General features: G+C 52.5%; 1 protein-coding gene across 1 annotated transcript; it reads left to right on the top strand.

Moving 5' to 3' along the window:
• Window positions 1-1,312: 1,312 nt before the first annotated feature.
• Window positions 1,313-6,713, top strand: CTU1 (cytosolic thiouridylase subunit 1). Its single transcript, XM_033127194.1, is given in 4 exon segments — window positions 1,313-1,471; window positions 3,882-4,066; window positions 4,069-4,425; window positions 5,904-6,713. Coding segments are annotated over 3 exon segments (1,041 nt in total). The 5' UTR covers window positions 1,313-1,471; window positions 3,882-3,918; the 3' UTR covers window positions 6,440-6,713.
• The last annotated feature ends 6,852 nt before the right edge of the window (window positions 6,714-13,565 follow it).

Genomic DNA, 13,565 nt, shown 5'->3' with positions numbered 1-13,565 from the left:
TTGGTTTTCATGACATTGTTTTTTTTTTAAATAGCCTGAGGTTCTCAGAATGGTAGACTAGCAAAGGCTTTAACTTAAAATCCCCACTTGCATTCCCACAAAATAGAAGGGTTAGCGTGTCTTTCACGGACTTGTGTCCTGGCAATGAGTTCTCCCCCTTTGTTTTATAGGTCCTCTGTCATTTTCTTCCAAAAGAGGTGTGTCTCATCACAGTTGAAAACTTGTTGGGGAAGGAAGCCCTCTGCCTCTACATAATCTTTAAATTCCAAAACAAATTGGTCGGCGTCTTCTTTGTTGGCACTGGCAGCTTCACCATGTCTCACCACATCGTGTATGCCACTTCTCCTCTTCAGCTTTTCAAACCACCCTCTACTTGCCATGAAAATATCACTCTCAGCACTTGTTCCAGGGGTGGTTTTGATGAGGTCAGCATGCAAATGTAAAGCTTTTTCACAAATTATGTTCTCAGAAATGCTGTCATCAGCCAACTGTTTTTCATTTATCCATATGAAAAGCAATTTTTCCACTTCCTCAATTGTCTGTGCTCTTTGTCTTGTAAGTGTTTTAACATCTCTTGCAACATTGGCTCCTTTAATGGCTTCTTTATTTTTTTAAGATGGTACAAATTGTAGACTTGGCAATACCAAACAAAGTTGTTAAATCACATACATAGACACCACTTTCATGTTTGGAAATAATTTCCTTCTTCACCTCTTTTGTTGTTCTGTTAATGATTCTCTTGGTTTTGCAGCTTTTATCCATTTCTCACAGCGGGGGTGATTGGCAGAGGGCTCCTGAGATGACATGAACACAGATTGATTGCAGTCACAAAAACAAATTGGTTGCAAGAGGGCTACTTAGGTTAGATGAACACAGATTGATGCACTGGGTTCCACACAGTCACAAAAACAAACTGGTTGCAAGAGTGCTCCTGAGATGAGATGAGCACAGATTGATTGCGCACAGTCACCAAATAAGCCCAAATATCACCTCCGTGTTGCGGCTGCTCAGGACTCAACAGCAATAGCTAGGCCTCAGGATCTTGCACCCAGCAGAAGCCATGTAACATGTTCAACTTCGGAGGCGTGTTCGAAAACCGAAGCATTTACTTCCGGGTTTACGGCGTTCGTAAACCGAAATGTTCATCAACCGAGACCTTCAAAAACCGAGGTACCACTATACAGCTCTGTCGCAGTCCATGCCCATGCGCAGGCGCAGAAAGGAAAGCGGGCAATGCATTTGGAGAGCAGAAGGCAGAGCACAAGAAGGGGGCGCAAGGATTGCTGGGAGTTGTAGGCCAAGGGGGCTCAGTAGCCACCAGGGTTTCCTGCGGAGCTATTGCATGAGATTCTGGGAGCCGTAGGCAAGACAGCCCCAAAGTCTTGTGGGAGTCGTAGTCTTCCGAACCACTTCCGTGTTGAGCTTCCCCGCGTCTAACAGTTTGGTTTTCCCAGCACCGCAGTCTGCCCAGGTGAGTATTTCCTCCCATGATGGATGGGCCCATGGGCGTCCGCTCTTTGTTGCTGTGGTGTGTGCGAGTTAAAGGTCTCTGGGGGTGGTGGCTCGCCTTTGTGTTTTCCCAACTTCAGTATCCCGGAGGACTTCTGGCCAGGATCCCCACTTTGGACACTGCAGCCCAGCCTGTGTCTTGCACGTCCATTCCCTCCCCCAGGTCGGGATTCGACCATCTATCTCCCTCCCCCCAGCCCCAATTGGGTGTGTCCGGGAGGCTTCTATTCTGCCCTAGAACTGCTATCCTGATAGATGTCACAAACTATCCATCCTCTGACAAGGCAACAAGCTGGAGGCAGCCCAAGGGTCCGCATGCTATCCTCTGGGTGCATTTATCATTCCCTCATCCTACAGATCTTTACTGAGCACCTACTCTGTGTGCCGAGCCCTGTGCGAAGTGGAGGAAGACAGTGGTGGATGAGGCAGACCAAATCCCTGCCTTTAGTGAGCTCACAGTATAGTGGGGGAGTCAAGCCTGTCACCATGACAGGTTGAGGTGTGGTTAGGCTGGGATGGAGGCATACCAGCAGCTCTGCGAGCCCAGAGGAGGCGCCTGAACCAGCCTGGGGCCCGTAAAGTCTTCAAGGGGAAGATGCTTAACAGGAACTTCAAACCTGACATGTCCAAATGAATTTCTGGTCATCCACCCCTGACTAAATGGTCCCATCGTCCTCCCAGATGCCCTGGCCAAAGCCTTCAAGTCCTTCTTCATTCCTCTCTTTTCTCATCACCCCACCCTCCACCCCAGTCAATGTCTGTGCAAGTCCTACGCACTCTACCTTCAAAAGAGATCCCAAACTCAGCCATTTCTTCCCACCTCCACTGCCACCACCCCATCTAGGCCACCGTCATCTCTCACTGACTACTGCCCCATAGGCTCCTCAATGGCCTCCCTACCTCTGTCCTTGCCCACTAATGTCTGTTCCCCACACAGCAGCCGAAGGGATCCTTTTAAAACCTAAATCAGATTATATCCTTTCTCTGCTCAAAACCCTTCCATGTCTCCCATCTCCCTCTGAATAATATTAAAACTCTACGTTGTGGGTCTCTGACAACTGCACAGATGCACCTGCTACTCGTCTTCCACCTTCAGGAGGTGACCCCCCAGGAGTGGGTGACTTGTAGATGTAGGGGAGAGATAGTCCAGGGTGACTTTATGTCCTGTCCTGTGGAGGAGCTGGGTGGAAGGTGGTGGTGCTCTCAGGAGACAGGAAGCCGCTGGGCAAGAACAGGCTTCTGCCTGCGGATCAGGGGGGACTGGACAGTTCCAGCACTTAGGATCTGAGAGAAGGACCCGTGGGAACTCTCGGGGGCATTTGGAGGACCAGCCTGGTGGACATTGCCGTTCAGTCACCCACAAGGAGAATGAGCTGGTGGGACCATGAGGAGGCCTCTCCAAAAGAGTCTGGAGAATCAGCAGGAGAAAAAAAAGAGGAGAGCAGAGAGAGGATCAAGCGAAAAGCTGGACAGGGAAAAAAAAAATTTAAACACTTTTTTACTTCCCCCCTCCTTCTTTCACCTCCCCCCCCCACTCCCGTTCAAGCCATTGTTTCTCAGTCTCGTTGTGTAGGACACAGCTCCCTGGCCCATGCTGGTGTTATGAGCCTTGCGCTCCCCCCGGCTGAGGCAGTCGGTCACTGGTCATTGGTTGGCCGTGGTTGGTTGGTGGCTCACGGCAGCTCAGGCCAACCTCCGTCTGCTCATGGCAGCCCAGCTCCAGGGAGAGCCCTTGTTCACAGTCTTAGCTATAGAGGGCGCAGGTCACTTGCCTATGTGGGAATTGAACCGGGGACCTTGGTGTTAGCCAAGGCACTCCAACCACCTGAGCCACGCTGCTGGCCCAGAAAAAGATTTTTAAGGGGGTATTGCTCAGCTGTGACAGATTTGCCTCATGGTCTTGGCTAGTGGATCCTGGGGGCTGCCTGCTGAGCCCCGTGACAGGGAAGAATACTTTAAGCAGAGGAAAGAGCCAGTGCAAAATCCTGGAGACAGGAGTGTACCTAGGGTGTTTGAGAGTAGAGGCCAGCGAGGCTGAAGAAGCGTGGGAGATGAGGTCAGAGAAAAAGAGAGCCAGAACGCATACAGCCTCATAGGCCATTAGCTTTTCCTAAAGTGAGATGAGATGCACGGGAGGATGTAGAGAAGATACTGGCCAGGAACCTGCTGGCTTTGTGGAGAATGATGTGTGTATCATAGCAGCCTTCTTAAGCCAGCACTTATGTATGGCCCAACCCCGCCTCTGGAAAACGCCTGCCCCGTCCACACCCTGGATCTGTTTCGGGGAGCGGCATTATCCAGGCAGCCTCCCCGGAGGCAACGCCCCGCAGCCGGAATCCACTGTAACCCGCCTTTCCTCCCTACCCGTCTAGGAGTAGCTGACCCTTCCCACCCCTCCTGGACCCCGCGATGCCCGCGCCGCAGTGCGCCTCCTGCCACAAGGCGCGCGCCGCCCTCCGCCGTCCATGCTCCGGCCAAGCGCTGTGCGGCACCTGCTTCTGCGCTGCTTTTGAAGCCGAGGTGCTGCACACGGTGGTCGCAGGCCGCCTGCTGCCCCCGGCGCCGTGGTGGCCGTGGGTGCCTCGGGAGGCAAGGACTCAACAGTACTGGCCCACGTGCTGCGCGAGCTGGCACCGCGCCTGGGCATCTCGCTGCAGCTGGTGGCCGTGGACGAGGGCATCGGCGGCTACCGGGATGCGGCGCTAGCTGCCGTGCGGCGCCAGGCGGCCCGCTGGGAGCTGCCGCTCACCGTCGTGGCCTACGAGGACCTCTTTGGGGGCTGGACGATGGACGCAGTGGCCCGCAGCACAGCGGGCTCCGGCCGTAGCCGCTCCTGCTGCACCTTCTGCGGGGTGCTGCGGCGTCGGGCGCTGGAGGAAGGGGCGCGCCTCGTGGGAGCCACGCATGTCGTGACAGGTGAGCACAGGCGCAGCACCCCGGGGCGCTGTGGGAGAGAGGACCGTGCTCATACACGGGTGAGGGCGGGTATTGAAAGGGGAATGAGGCGCATGCCCAAAAAGGGAAAAGGAGATCCTGGGTGTGACCTGGTGGAGGACCTCAATAAGGAGATCTGCATGCCCACGGAAGGTTCAGGGGCGTGGTGTGTGCGTGTCCCTGGGATGGGCGGGGCGGACTTTCCAGTCACTGCCATCATCTAGATACACACACATTGGAAAATACAGGTTGAGGGGTTCTCTCTAGGGGCTAGGGCTGTGGTTCTCCGCATTAAAAAAAAAAAAAAGACACTCTTTGTCTCTCCTTTCACAAAAGGACGGGGTGGCAGCACTATCTCCCGTCAGAAGACATCTGTAGTCTGAAACGCAACTGTCTTTTCATTCCTTTTCCCTGGTGGCTTCTCTGATAACTCGCTTATTCTCTCCCAGTCATTACTTCAATAAATAATTATTGACCACTTACTATGTACCAGATACAAGCTATGTAACCTAGAACAAATCTCCTAACCGCGGTTTCCTCTTTTGTAAAATGGGGAGGGATATCCATAGTATCTGGGGCCTAGCTTGTCCAGAATTGGATGAGTTGTGTGTGAAGCACTTAGACTAGAGACTGAAAAGCAGGGAGCATCATGTAAACATCTGCTGTTGTGATACACAAGACAGTCTGCTCCTGCCGGATTCTCACACACATACTTATAACCTGACAAGTACTAGTACTCAGGAAAAGTACACAGACTCTGCGAGTTTGCAACAGGAGGAACTGGTGGAGGGAGAAAGGTGGGGATTAAGAAGCGTTTCCTGAGTGAGCCAAGACCTGAAGGCCGGTGGTAACCAGGTGAGGAGGAGGAGGGGTGGGGCGAGGTGCTCTGAGCAGAGGCTACAGCTTATGCGGAGCCCTGAGGAGAGGAAGTAGGGCCAATTTGAGAAGCCCTGAAAAGACCAGTGTTTTACTGTCTAGACTCAAATATAAGATGATAAAACGCAGGGTAAGATTTCGCTTAAATTTGACAGTGACTGTTATGTAGTCACCTTCTCCTTGGTCTTTCCATGATCTGCATTTCCAGAGGCCCTTGTGTCAACAGCTCTCCTGAGGATCTGCGTGAAATGCATTTTGACTTCTGGGCAGTCAAGTACCCTTTAACTGAGACAGAAATGATATTGTAGCATAAAGGACGTTCGCTCCCTCCGGGAAAGGGCATCTAGCCCAGGGCCCGTTTTGCAGTAAGCCGGTGGCAAATGAGGGCCCCCCAAGTTGCTCCACTGGAGCCTGTGTGTCCCCCCCCCCCCGTTTCTCGTGTCCACCTTGCACCTCCACTCGGCTGCCCCACGCTCCCGGGGGGTCTCCGTGGCCTGCACCTCTTGCCGCTACCTGCCCCGTCTCTCTGGGTCCAGGCTGCCCCACGGTGCCCCCGCCTGACCTGCTCCCCATCTCTGCCCCAGGCCACAACGCGGACGACATGGCGGAGACCGTGCTCATGAACTTCCTGCGGGGCGACGCCGGCCGGCTGGCCCGGGGCGGGGGCCTGGGCTCGCCGGGCGAGGGGGGCGCCCTGCCGCGCTGCCGCCCGCTGCAGCTGGCGTCGCAGAAGGAGGTGGTGCTGTACGCGCACTTCCGCCGCCTGGACTACTTCTCGGAGGAGTGCGTCTATGCGCCCGAGGCCTTCCGCGGCCACGCGCGCCACCTGCTCAAGCTGCTGGAGGCGGCGCGGCCGTCGGCGGTGCTGGACCTCGTGCATTCGGCCGAGCGCCTGGCGCTGGCCCCGGCCGCGCGGCCCCCGCCCCCCGGCGCCTGCTCCCGCTGCGGGGCGCTGGCCAGCCGCGCGCTCTGCCAGGCCTGTGCCCTCCTGGACGGCCTGGACCGCGGCCGGCCCCGCCTCGCCATCGGCAAGGGACGCAGGGGGCGGGACGAGGGGGGGACGCCTCGGGAGCCGGGGCGGGTCCGAACTCCGGTCCCTGAGGCGGTCCCCACTTTCTAGGACCCCCACTGCTCCGCTGGGATCCCACCAGGGAGCACGGGGCGCCTGTAAATGACTGTGAATAAACCTGAGTTACCTTTGCTTCCCTGTGAGGTTGGGAGGGGGATGGAACCGGTTACCTGAGACCCTGCGGAAGCTGCAGCCTGGGTTCTGGGTCTCGGGAGGGAACTCAGTTTTCCCCTCCTGAGCAAGAGGGAACTAGGAGGCTGCTTTCCCGTACCTCTGCCAGGTTCTGGGCGTGCTCAAACAGTCCTGACCCTTCTTGAGCACCTACTACCGCATGTGTGTCTGGTGTGGCATGTGTGCCTGTAGTGGGATAAGCAAAGCCACATGACTCGATGGCGCACGTCATTCCCGGTAATCCTGATGCTTCCTGAGCACTGCGCACACTGCGGGCGCCGCATCATCTCGTTTCGTCCACACCAGGACCTCACGGACTGCAGCCTGAGGCCCAGGTAATGGCCTGAAGGCCCTGGCTGGAGAGGGTGGAATGAGCCTTCATACCGGGTCTGCCTGGGGCTCTTAAAGACAGTGAATTTGCTGCCCGCCCCCCCCCCCCCCCCCCCCCCCCGCCCCACACACCTGAATCTCCCTCTGGTGTCTCTGTGTGATGGGTGAGAGCTGCTGGGTGGGCTCCCCAGACCTCCGATTCTGGAGGCAGAGCTGGGTGAGCCTGGGCCCGTGACTTAACCCCTCTGGTCTTCAGTTTCCTCCTCTGAAAATGGAATCAAAGCCCCCATCAAGGCACTATTGTGAGGATTTGGTCAAGTGCTCAGTAAATGGTGCCCACTTGGTTGTCCACATTAAGCTTTGGCTCCTGGGGCCTCTGGATGTCAGGGGTACTGCCCTGCCCGCCCAGGCAGGTGTGAGGCCCAGAAGCTTCCTGCGCGGCTCCTGGGGTGACATGGTGTTTTCAGTCCCACCTCCAAGCTTTGCTGGGCTGGTCCCTTGTCAGTAATGCCCTCCCTTTCCCATGTTCCTGCCCCTCCAGGGTCCTCCGAGAAGCTTCCCTGATTCTCAACTCCCAACCCACCCAGCCTAGGACATAGGACTCTCCCAGCCCCTGGGTCCTGCCCTCATGTGTGGCCATCCACACTCTTTGGGTTTTGTTTTACCTAATTGGACTGAGCTTTGAGGGCAGAGACCAGGCCTCCCTTCCCACCAGATAACACAGCATCATTCTTCATCTAACATTTATTGAGCCCCTAATGTATGCAGGGGCGTTTCTAGACATTGGTGGGGGAAAAAGACAAAACCTTTCACTCATGGAGCTTACAATCTTGTGGGAGAGGGACAACAAAGAAAGAAATATGTACTAAGTGGTCTGATGATGAGTGCGATGAATAGGAAATAAAGCAACATGAGGGGAAGGTGGTGAGGGTTACTATTTTAGTTTGGGAGGTCAGGGCTTCTTTGAGAAGGTGGTTTGGGCAGAAACCAAAAGCAAGGGAGGTTTCTAGCCATGATGGAATATCATGTCAGAACAACACTTCCACTGAGACCAAATGGAAAAAAAAAAAATACAACAGACACACAGATATAAAATAGAATCTATCCCTATGCAAAGCAAAATAAGTCAGAAAAGGTCAAGAACCATATGACTTCACTGGTATGTGGGATATAAAACGAAGCAACAAAGGAACAAGACAAAGGAACAAAAACTCAGACACAGACAATAGCTTAGTGGTTACCAGAGGGTAAGAAGGGAGGGAGATTGTAGAAGAGGTTAAAGGGGGTCAAATATATGGTGATGGAAGGAGAACTAACTGTGTGGTGAGCACACAGTGTGATGTACAGATAATGTATTACAGAATTGTACACTTGAAACGTCTGTAAGTTTACTAACCATTGTCACCCCAATAAATTTTAATTAAAAATAATAGAATCTATGTGAAGACATCAAAGAGCTACCAAGGCACCCAAAGTCCCAGAGGAAAGAGAAGCTCATTCTGTTGGAGGGGCCAGAAGACTAAGGAAGCAACCGGAAGGCGTAGGCTAAGAGGCGGGGAACCTGAGCTGAGTGTTCAGCAGAGTCGTGGGGCTGGAGGCGGGAGTGGAGTTGGGGGCCACTGAAGCAGGCAGGACTTGGGCCAAAATCCTGGAAAGAAGGAATGAGCCTTGAGGTGAGCCCAATACTGTGCTCATATTTTCCCCTAGTGTTCGATGTTCAGGGTCTTGTAAAAAGGAGAGGCCCGGGAAACACTTTAGGACCCAAGCAGGGTTACAAATTAGAAGTAAGTCACCTGCAAGTCGACCCCCCCACAAGAAGACCAGAACCCAGCTTCCAACCCAGTCCATCCCACACTCAATTAAGAAGACCCCTACTCTGTCTGCTTGCCAGAAAGCAAGAGTAGGGTAGCCCTGGCCACACAAGCCTGTTTACATTTAAATTGGTTAAAGTTAAATTTAAAACCCAGTTCTTCAGTCACACTAAACACACTTCGAGTGCTTCTTAGCCACACTTGGCTAGTGGCTACCATATTAAACAGCACAGATAGAGAATGTTTCCATCATCACAGAAAACTCCATTGTGCAGTGCTGTTCTAGACTGTTCTAGAATCCAGAGGAAAATTTTCTCCACTGGAGCCTCAGAAAATCTCTATAGTTTTTCAGACAAAATACCTGATGTTCAATAAAAAAATTTTTTTACAAGCATGCCAGGCGAAAGGGCAAAATGACTGAACACCAAGTGGAAAACAGAGCAGACGTGCTCACTGGTGATCCACGTGTAGGAGTTTCAGGCACAGATTTTAACTGTCACCAACATGTTTAAGAAGATAGATGCTAAAATGGAGAATTTCACTGTTGAACGGAAATACATAACGAAGAACCAAGCAGGACGGAATGACTAGTACCAGACTTACCCTCCTGCTGTAAACAACTGCTATAAATCAAACCAGACATAACGTGACACACTTTGCTCTGTGTCGCTCCACATGCAGCTCCCCTCCCAACTGCCAACCCTGATGACCACCACCAACCTCATGTTCACCACCAACCATCTGGCCCTGGCCCTGTGCCCACAGAGGCAGTAGCTACACGCAGGCAACAGCTTCCCCTGGAACTCTCTGTGAGCTTCCCCTTTGGGCTCCCATGTTGGCAGCTGTATATCTGGGCTTTTCACGTTCTCTGCCGGCTCTGCCGTGTCCACCCACACAGGCGAGCGGCTTCATGATGCTCTCTCTTACCCTCCTGCCCCTTCCAGAGCTTCACTTCCTGGCTCCTCTGACACTGTGTACAGTCTGGGTTTTCTACCCCCTTCTCACGGTTCCCTCGGTGGCTGTTTCCATGACCACAGCCTGTCCGATACAGCTATGACAAATTACAGAGACAATTTCAGACTCTGGATAGTATTCTCTTCCTCCAGACATATTTACGGTTGTCTCTAGCAGATGTATCACTTCAATCTGATCAAGGGTTGAGGGAATTTGAAACCTAGCTTCAAGCCTTCTAGGATCCCATCTATTTCCAATCTCTCCTCGATTCTTAGGGTCACAGCAACCACACTGCTGTGTTTACCAGGGCCCCTATTCCTTGGCAAGCTCTTAACTCTCTTACCCTCAGGCCCCAGGAGACTGATGAATGTTCTGCCTAGCTTCTCAGCGTCTCCTCAGAATCAGCAATCTATTTGAGGGAAAAAATGGTTTCAAATACTTGGCTCATCTCTTTTGACTTCCTCCTTCTTCCATCTTCACTGTGCAAATTTTCTCTCCATCGAATCCAAACATTTTAAAAGTTTTATTCAGCTTTTCTAGTTCTCTTTTTTTTTCTTTTCCTTGAGTAGTGTTTGAAAAAACATGGCAAGGCACTGTCACCTGAACTGGAGAATTTACTGAACCTTCCTCCATACTCTGAATGCCTTTTCCCTTAAGCTTCTAGGATGCCACCCACTGAGGGTCTCCCACACAAGCCTTGTTTCTCCCAGGACCAATTAGCCTGCCTTCAAATCGTAAGCCACACCACGGGATAATTTTCTCTATGACTGCACCAGCTCTGGGTCAAGTCGTCCAACAGGTGAGTAGGAGTCTCCATGCCCTCCCTGCTCTGGGCCTTACACACCCCATGTCCCCACACACCCCATCCCCTGTGTCCTCTTCTAGAGCCAGTCCCAGCGAGTACCTGTCGTACTCACAGAGAGTTAGGATGTCCCTGTGTCCCACATCTGGACACCTCTCATGCTTGGTGAGCAGTTGCTGGTCTGGGCATCTCAGAGGAGGTGGATTTGCCCTGATCCTCTTTTACACATTTTAGATTCTGTTACGTGTGGTCTCTGGGGCACTAGGCCAGGATGGCTGCATCCCAGGACCAGCAGCCATGAACTAGATTTGAGTTCACCTGGGGATCCTGGGGTGGAGAAGGAGCAGAGATGCAGACAGACCCTTCTGCTTCATTACAACCATAAGATGTGTGTTGGGCGGAGGGCGACTCAGGTTGGCCCCTTGCCAGTGAAAGTTGTTGGGTGTCCTATTCCCTCACCCAGCCCTGCATTGGAGGTCAAGATCCCCTTGTGCCCAGACCTCAGGGTCCCCAGAATGTGGATGTCATATATCTGGATTAGCAATGGAGAGGAGAGGAAGAGACTTAGAGCTCAGAGAAGTGTGACACCAGAAGGGTCATCATGCCAACCCAACCCCTAAGCTGAGCCTTCTACTCTACCTGTCACATTCAGACTGTGTTTTCTATCTGTGACGGTGTCTCCCCAGAAGTCTTCTACTGAAGGAACAATGTCCACCTCTCCCCATCCCTGCATCTGTGTTTCTCAGGGAGCAGTTGGAGATGGAGTTTCCCAAGGAGGTGGAATTGGGCAAAGATCCTTGGCCTTCTGCAGCTTTTTTCTTGGTCTGTTTGGGCAGAGACAGATCCTGGTATATGTTGACCTCTCCCTTAAATCAAAAGATGTACACTATTCTACAGTAAACCCATAAATTTCAGAATGAGAGAAGGCCAGAGCATGAAGATACACAGGCACTTTGTCCTATATCATGTCCCCAATTCGCATGTCTGCAGCTTCTACCCTGCATGCTTCTCCAAGTTTTGCCCCAGTGGAGACCAAGGACCGTGTCCTGAAGCCTTCTTACCCCTAAACACTCAGACCAGGGGCAGCAGCAGCTTGCGCTTGGAAGGGGCACGTCTGGGGACCCTGACATTACTACACTAGTCCCTTCTATCTGAAGATCAGGAGTAGCTGCAGGAACAACAGACATCTAGGACTCTCTGGATTGGGCTGCCCCGATCCTCCCTCTCTCAGGAGCTCCCTTCTCCCCAGTGATGACCAGGGAGGTGAAGGCTGAGCTCTTCTCACCCCAGGTCTTCTGATAACCCGTCGAGGTGGCCCCTTCAATCTGACACCCCACTCATGTCACCTGTCCCAACTGTCCACCCCCACACCCGTCAGAAATGGATGGTGTGGTCTCTCTGTTCACAGAATCCTCTCTCTGCTTTGGCCCTTGGCCCAGACCTGGTCACACAAGAAATCTCAAGAACGGATGGCTGGGAGCAGCCTGATGGCTCAGTTGTTTAGAGCGTGAGCTCTCAACAACAAGGTTGCCGGTTCAATTCCTACATGGGATGGTGGGCTGCGCCCCCTGCAACTAAAGATTCAAAATGGCAACTGGACTTGGAGCTGAGCTGCGCCCTCCATAACTATATTGAAGGACAATGATTTAGAGCTGATGGGCCCTGGAGAAACACACTGTTCCCCAATATTCCACAATAAAAAATTAAAGCAAAACAAAACAAAAAAGAAAGGGCTGAACTCATAGTCATCTGCAAGGGGCCCCTTATAGTCAGAGGCTAGAACTGAGAATGGTGACGGTGGCTCCAGCCCCACATGGGAGTGTGATGTTTGTAGGTTTCTGGTGTCAATTTCAGTTCAGAAACCCACCAGACTTGTGTGTGGCTCTCAGCCCATTCTCACGGTTCCCGTAAGCCTCGCACTCATATACTTAGAATGACTTGTTTGTAACGTCTAAACAGTTCCTCCAGCCCCCAAAGGCATCTCCTTTTTCCGGCATCTATGGAATCTCCCTCTCTTCACCCCACCATCATTTTTCCCTGACCTTGCCTGGTTTGCTCTGCCCTTGTGACAACTCCCAATGCTGTGGCCCACTGAGGACACAGGATCCTTTCCCAAATCTGAGTATTTACCCTTCATGTAGAATGAAGTAAACCTTAGGATTTATTTCTGTGACCCATCAGCTCCAAATACAACGTCTCAACAGACTTCTGATACTTCATTCCTTCATTTGAGCTGAATCAGGACTTGACATAGCACCAGGAACAGAAAAGGATCACAAATCATGTTTTCTGTTGTCCAGAGCTCTGTGACTATAGAAGGAAAAGATCAAAAGCAAAAGCAAAATATCAACCCGTTGGAAAGTGAGGCTAGGAAGGGCAGGAGCCTGACACAGAAGGTTTTCTGGAGGGGGTGAGGGTCAGCCCTGAGGGGGAAAGAAACCCAGTGACCTCTGAGAAATGCACTGTGTCTCTGAAGCTAAGTCTCCTCTTCTCTAGGATGAGGGGAGACTGAGGAGGAGTTTGGCTGCTCCTCTGTCCTATAGGACAGAATGTCACCAGACTCTTTCCCCAGCATTTGTTACCTCTGGTGAGACAGGGGAGAACTCTGCCTCCAGTGGACGCTCCATCCACCATGCCAGACCTGGGGAGCTCTTCACCAAAAGGGTTGGCGCTGTCTGTGGTTCTGGAGAATGCCTGGGCTCAACCCTGCCGAGCACCCCAATTTACCTGCACAAGGTCTGAGCCTTAGGCCAGCAAGGCAGCTAAGTTGGAGGAGTTTGGAAAGGCTGGGTTCCTCTTGGGAAGGAGGAGTCAGAAGGGGTGGGAGTGGGCTGGGCTCATCTCTGTGCTTTTCCTCTCACCCCTCTAGTTTTCTTGTTCTTTTAAATTTATGGTACCAGAAACATGCTCACTATTACTGAACGGGTGGATCCCACTTAGCATTTGCCACTGAAATGTCCCTAAAAGAGGAAGCTCCATGTCTTAGGGGATTGACCACGCTAGTCAGGCCAGCACTAAGAATTAAGATCTCAGGGTGACCTACAAAAAGGGTAGTTTGGGCACAGTGTTAGGCCAGCAGGGGCCTGGGGAGAAAGGTGGGTATAAAGGG

The sequence above is a fragment of the Rhinolophus ferrumequinum genome, chromosome 15, assembly GCF_004115265.2.
Source record: "Rhinolophus ferrumequinum isolate MPI-CBG mRhiFer1 chromosome 15, mRhiFer1_v1.p, whole genome shotgun sequence".
NCBI classification, from domain to species: Eukaryota; Metazoa; Chordata; class Mammalia; order Chiroptera; family Rhinolophidae; genus Rhinolophus; species Rhinolophus ferrumequinum.
Note: the sequence above shows the minus strand (reverse complement) of the source record. Positions and strands in the feature narration are given on the sequence as shown.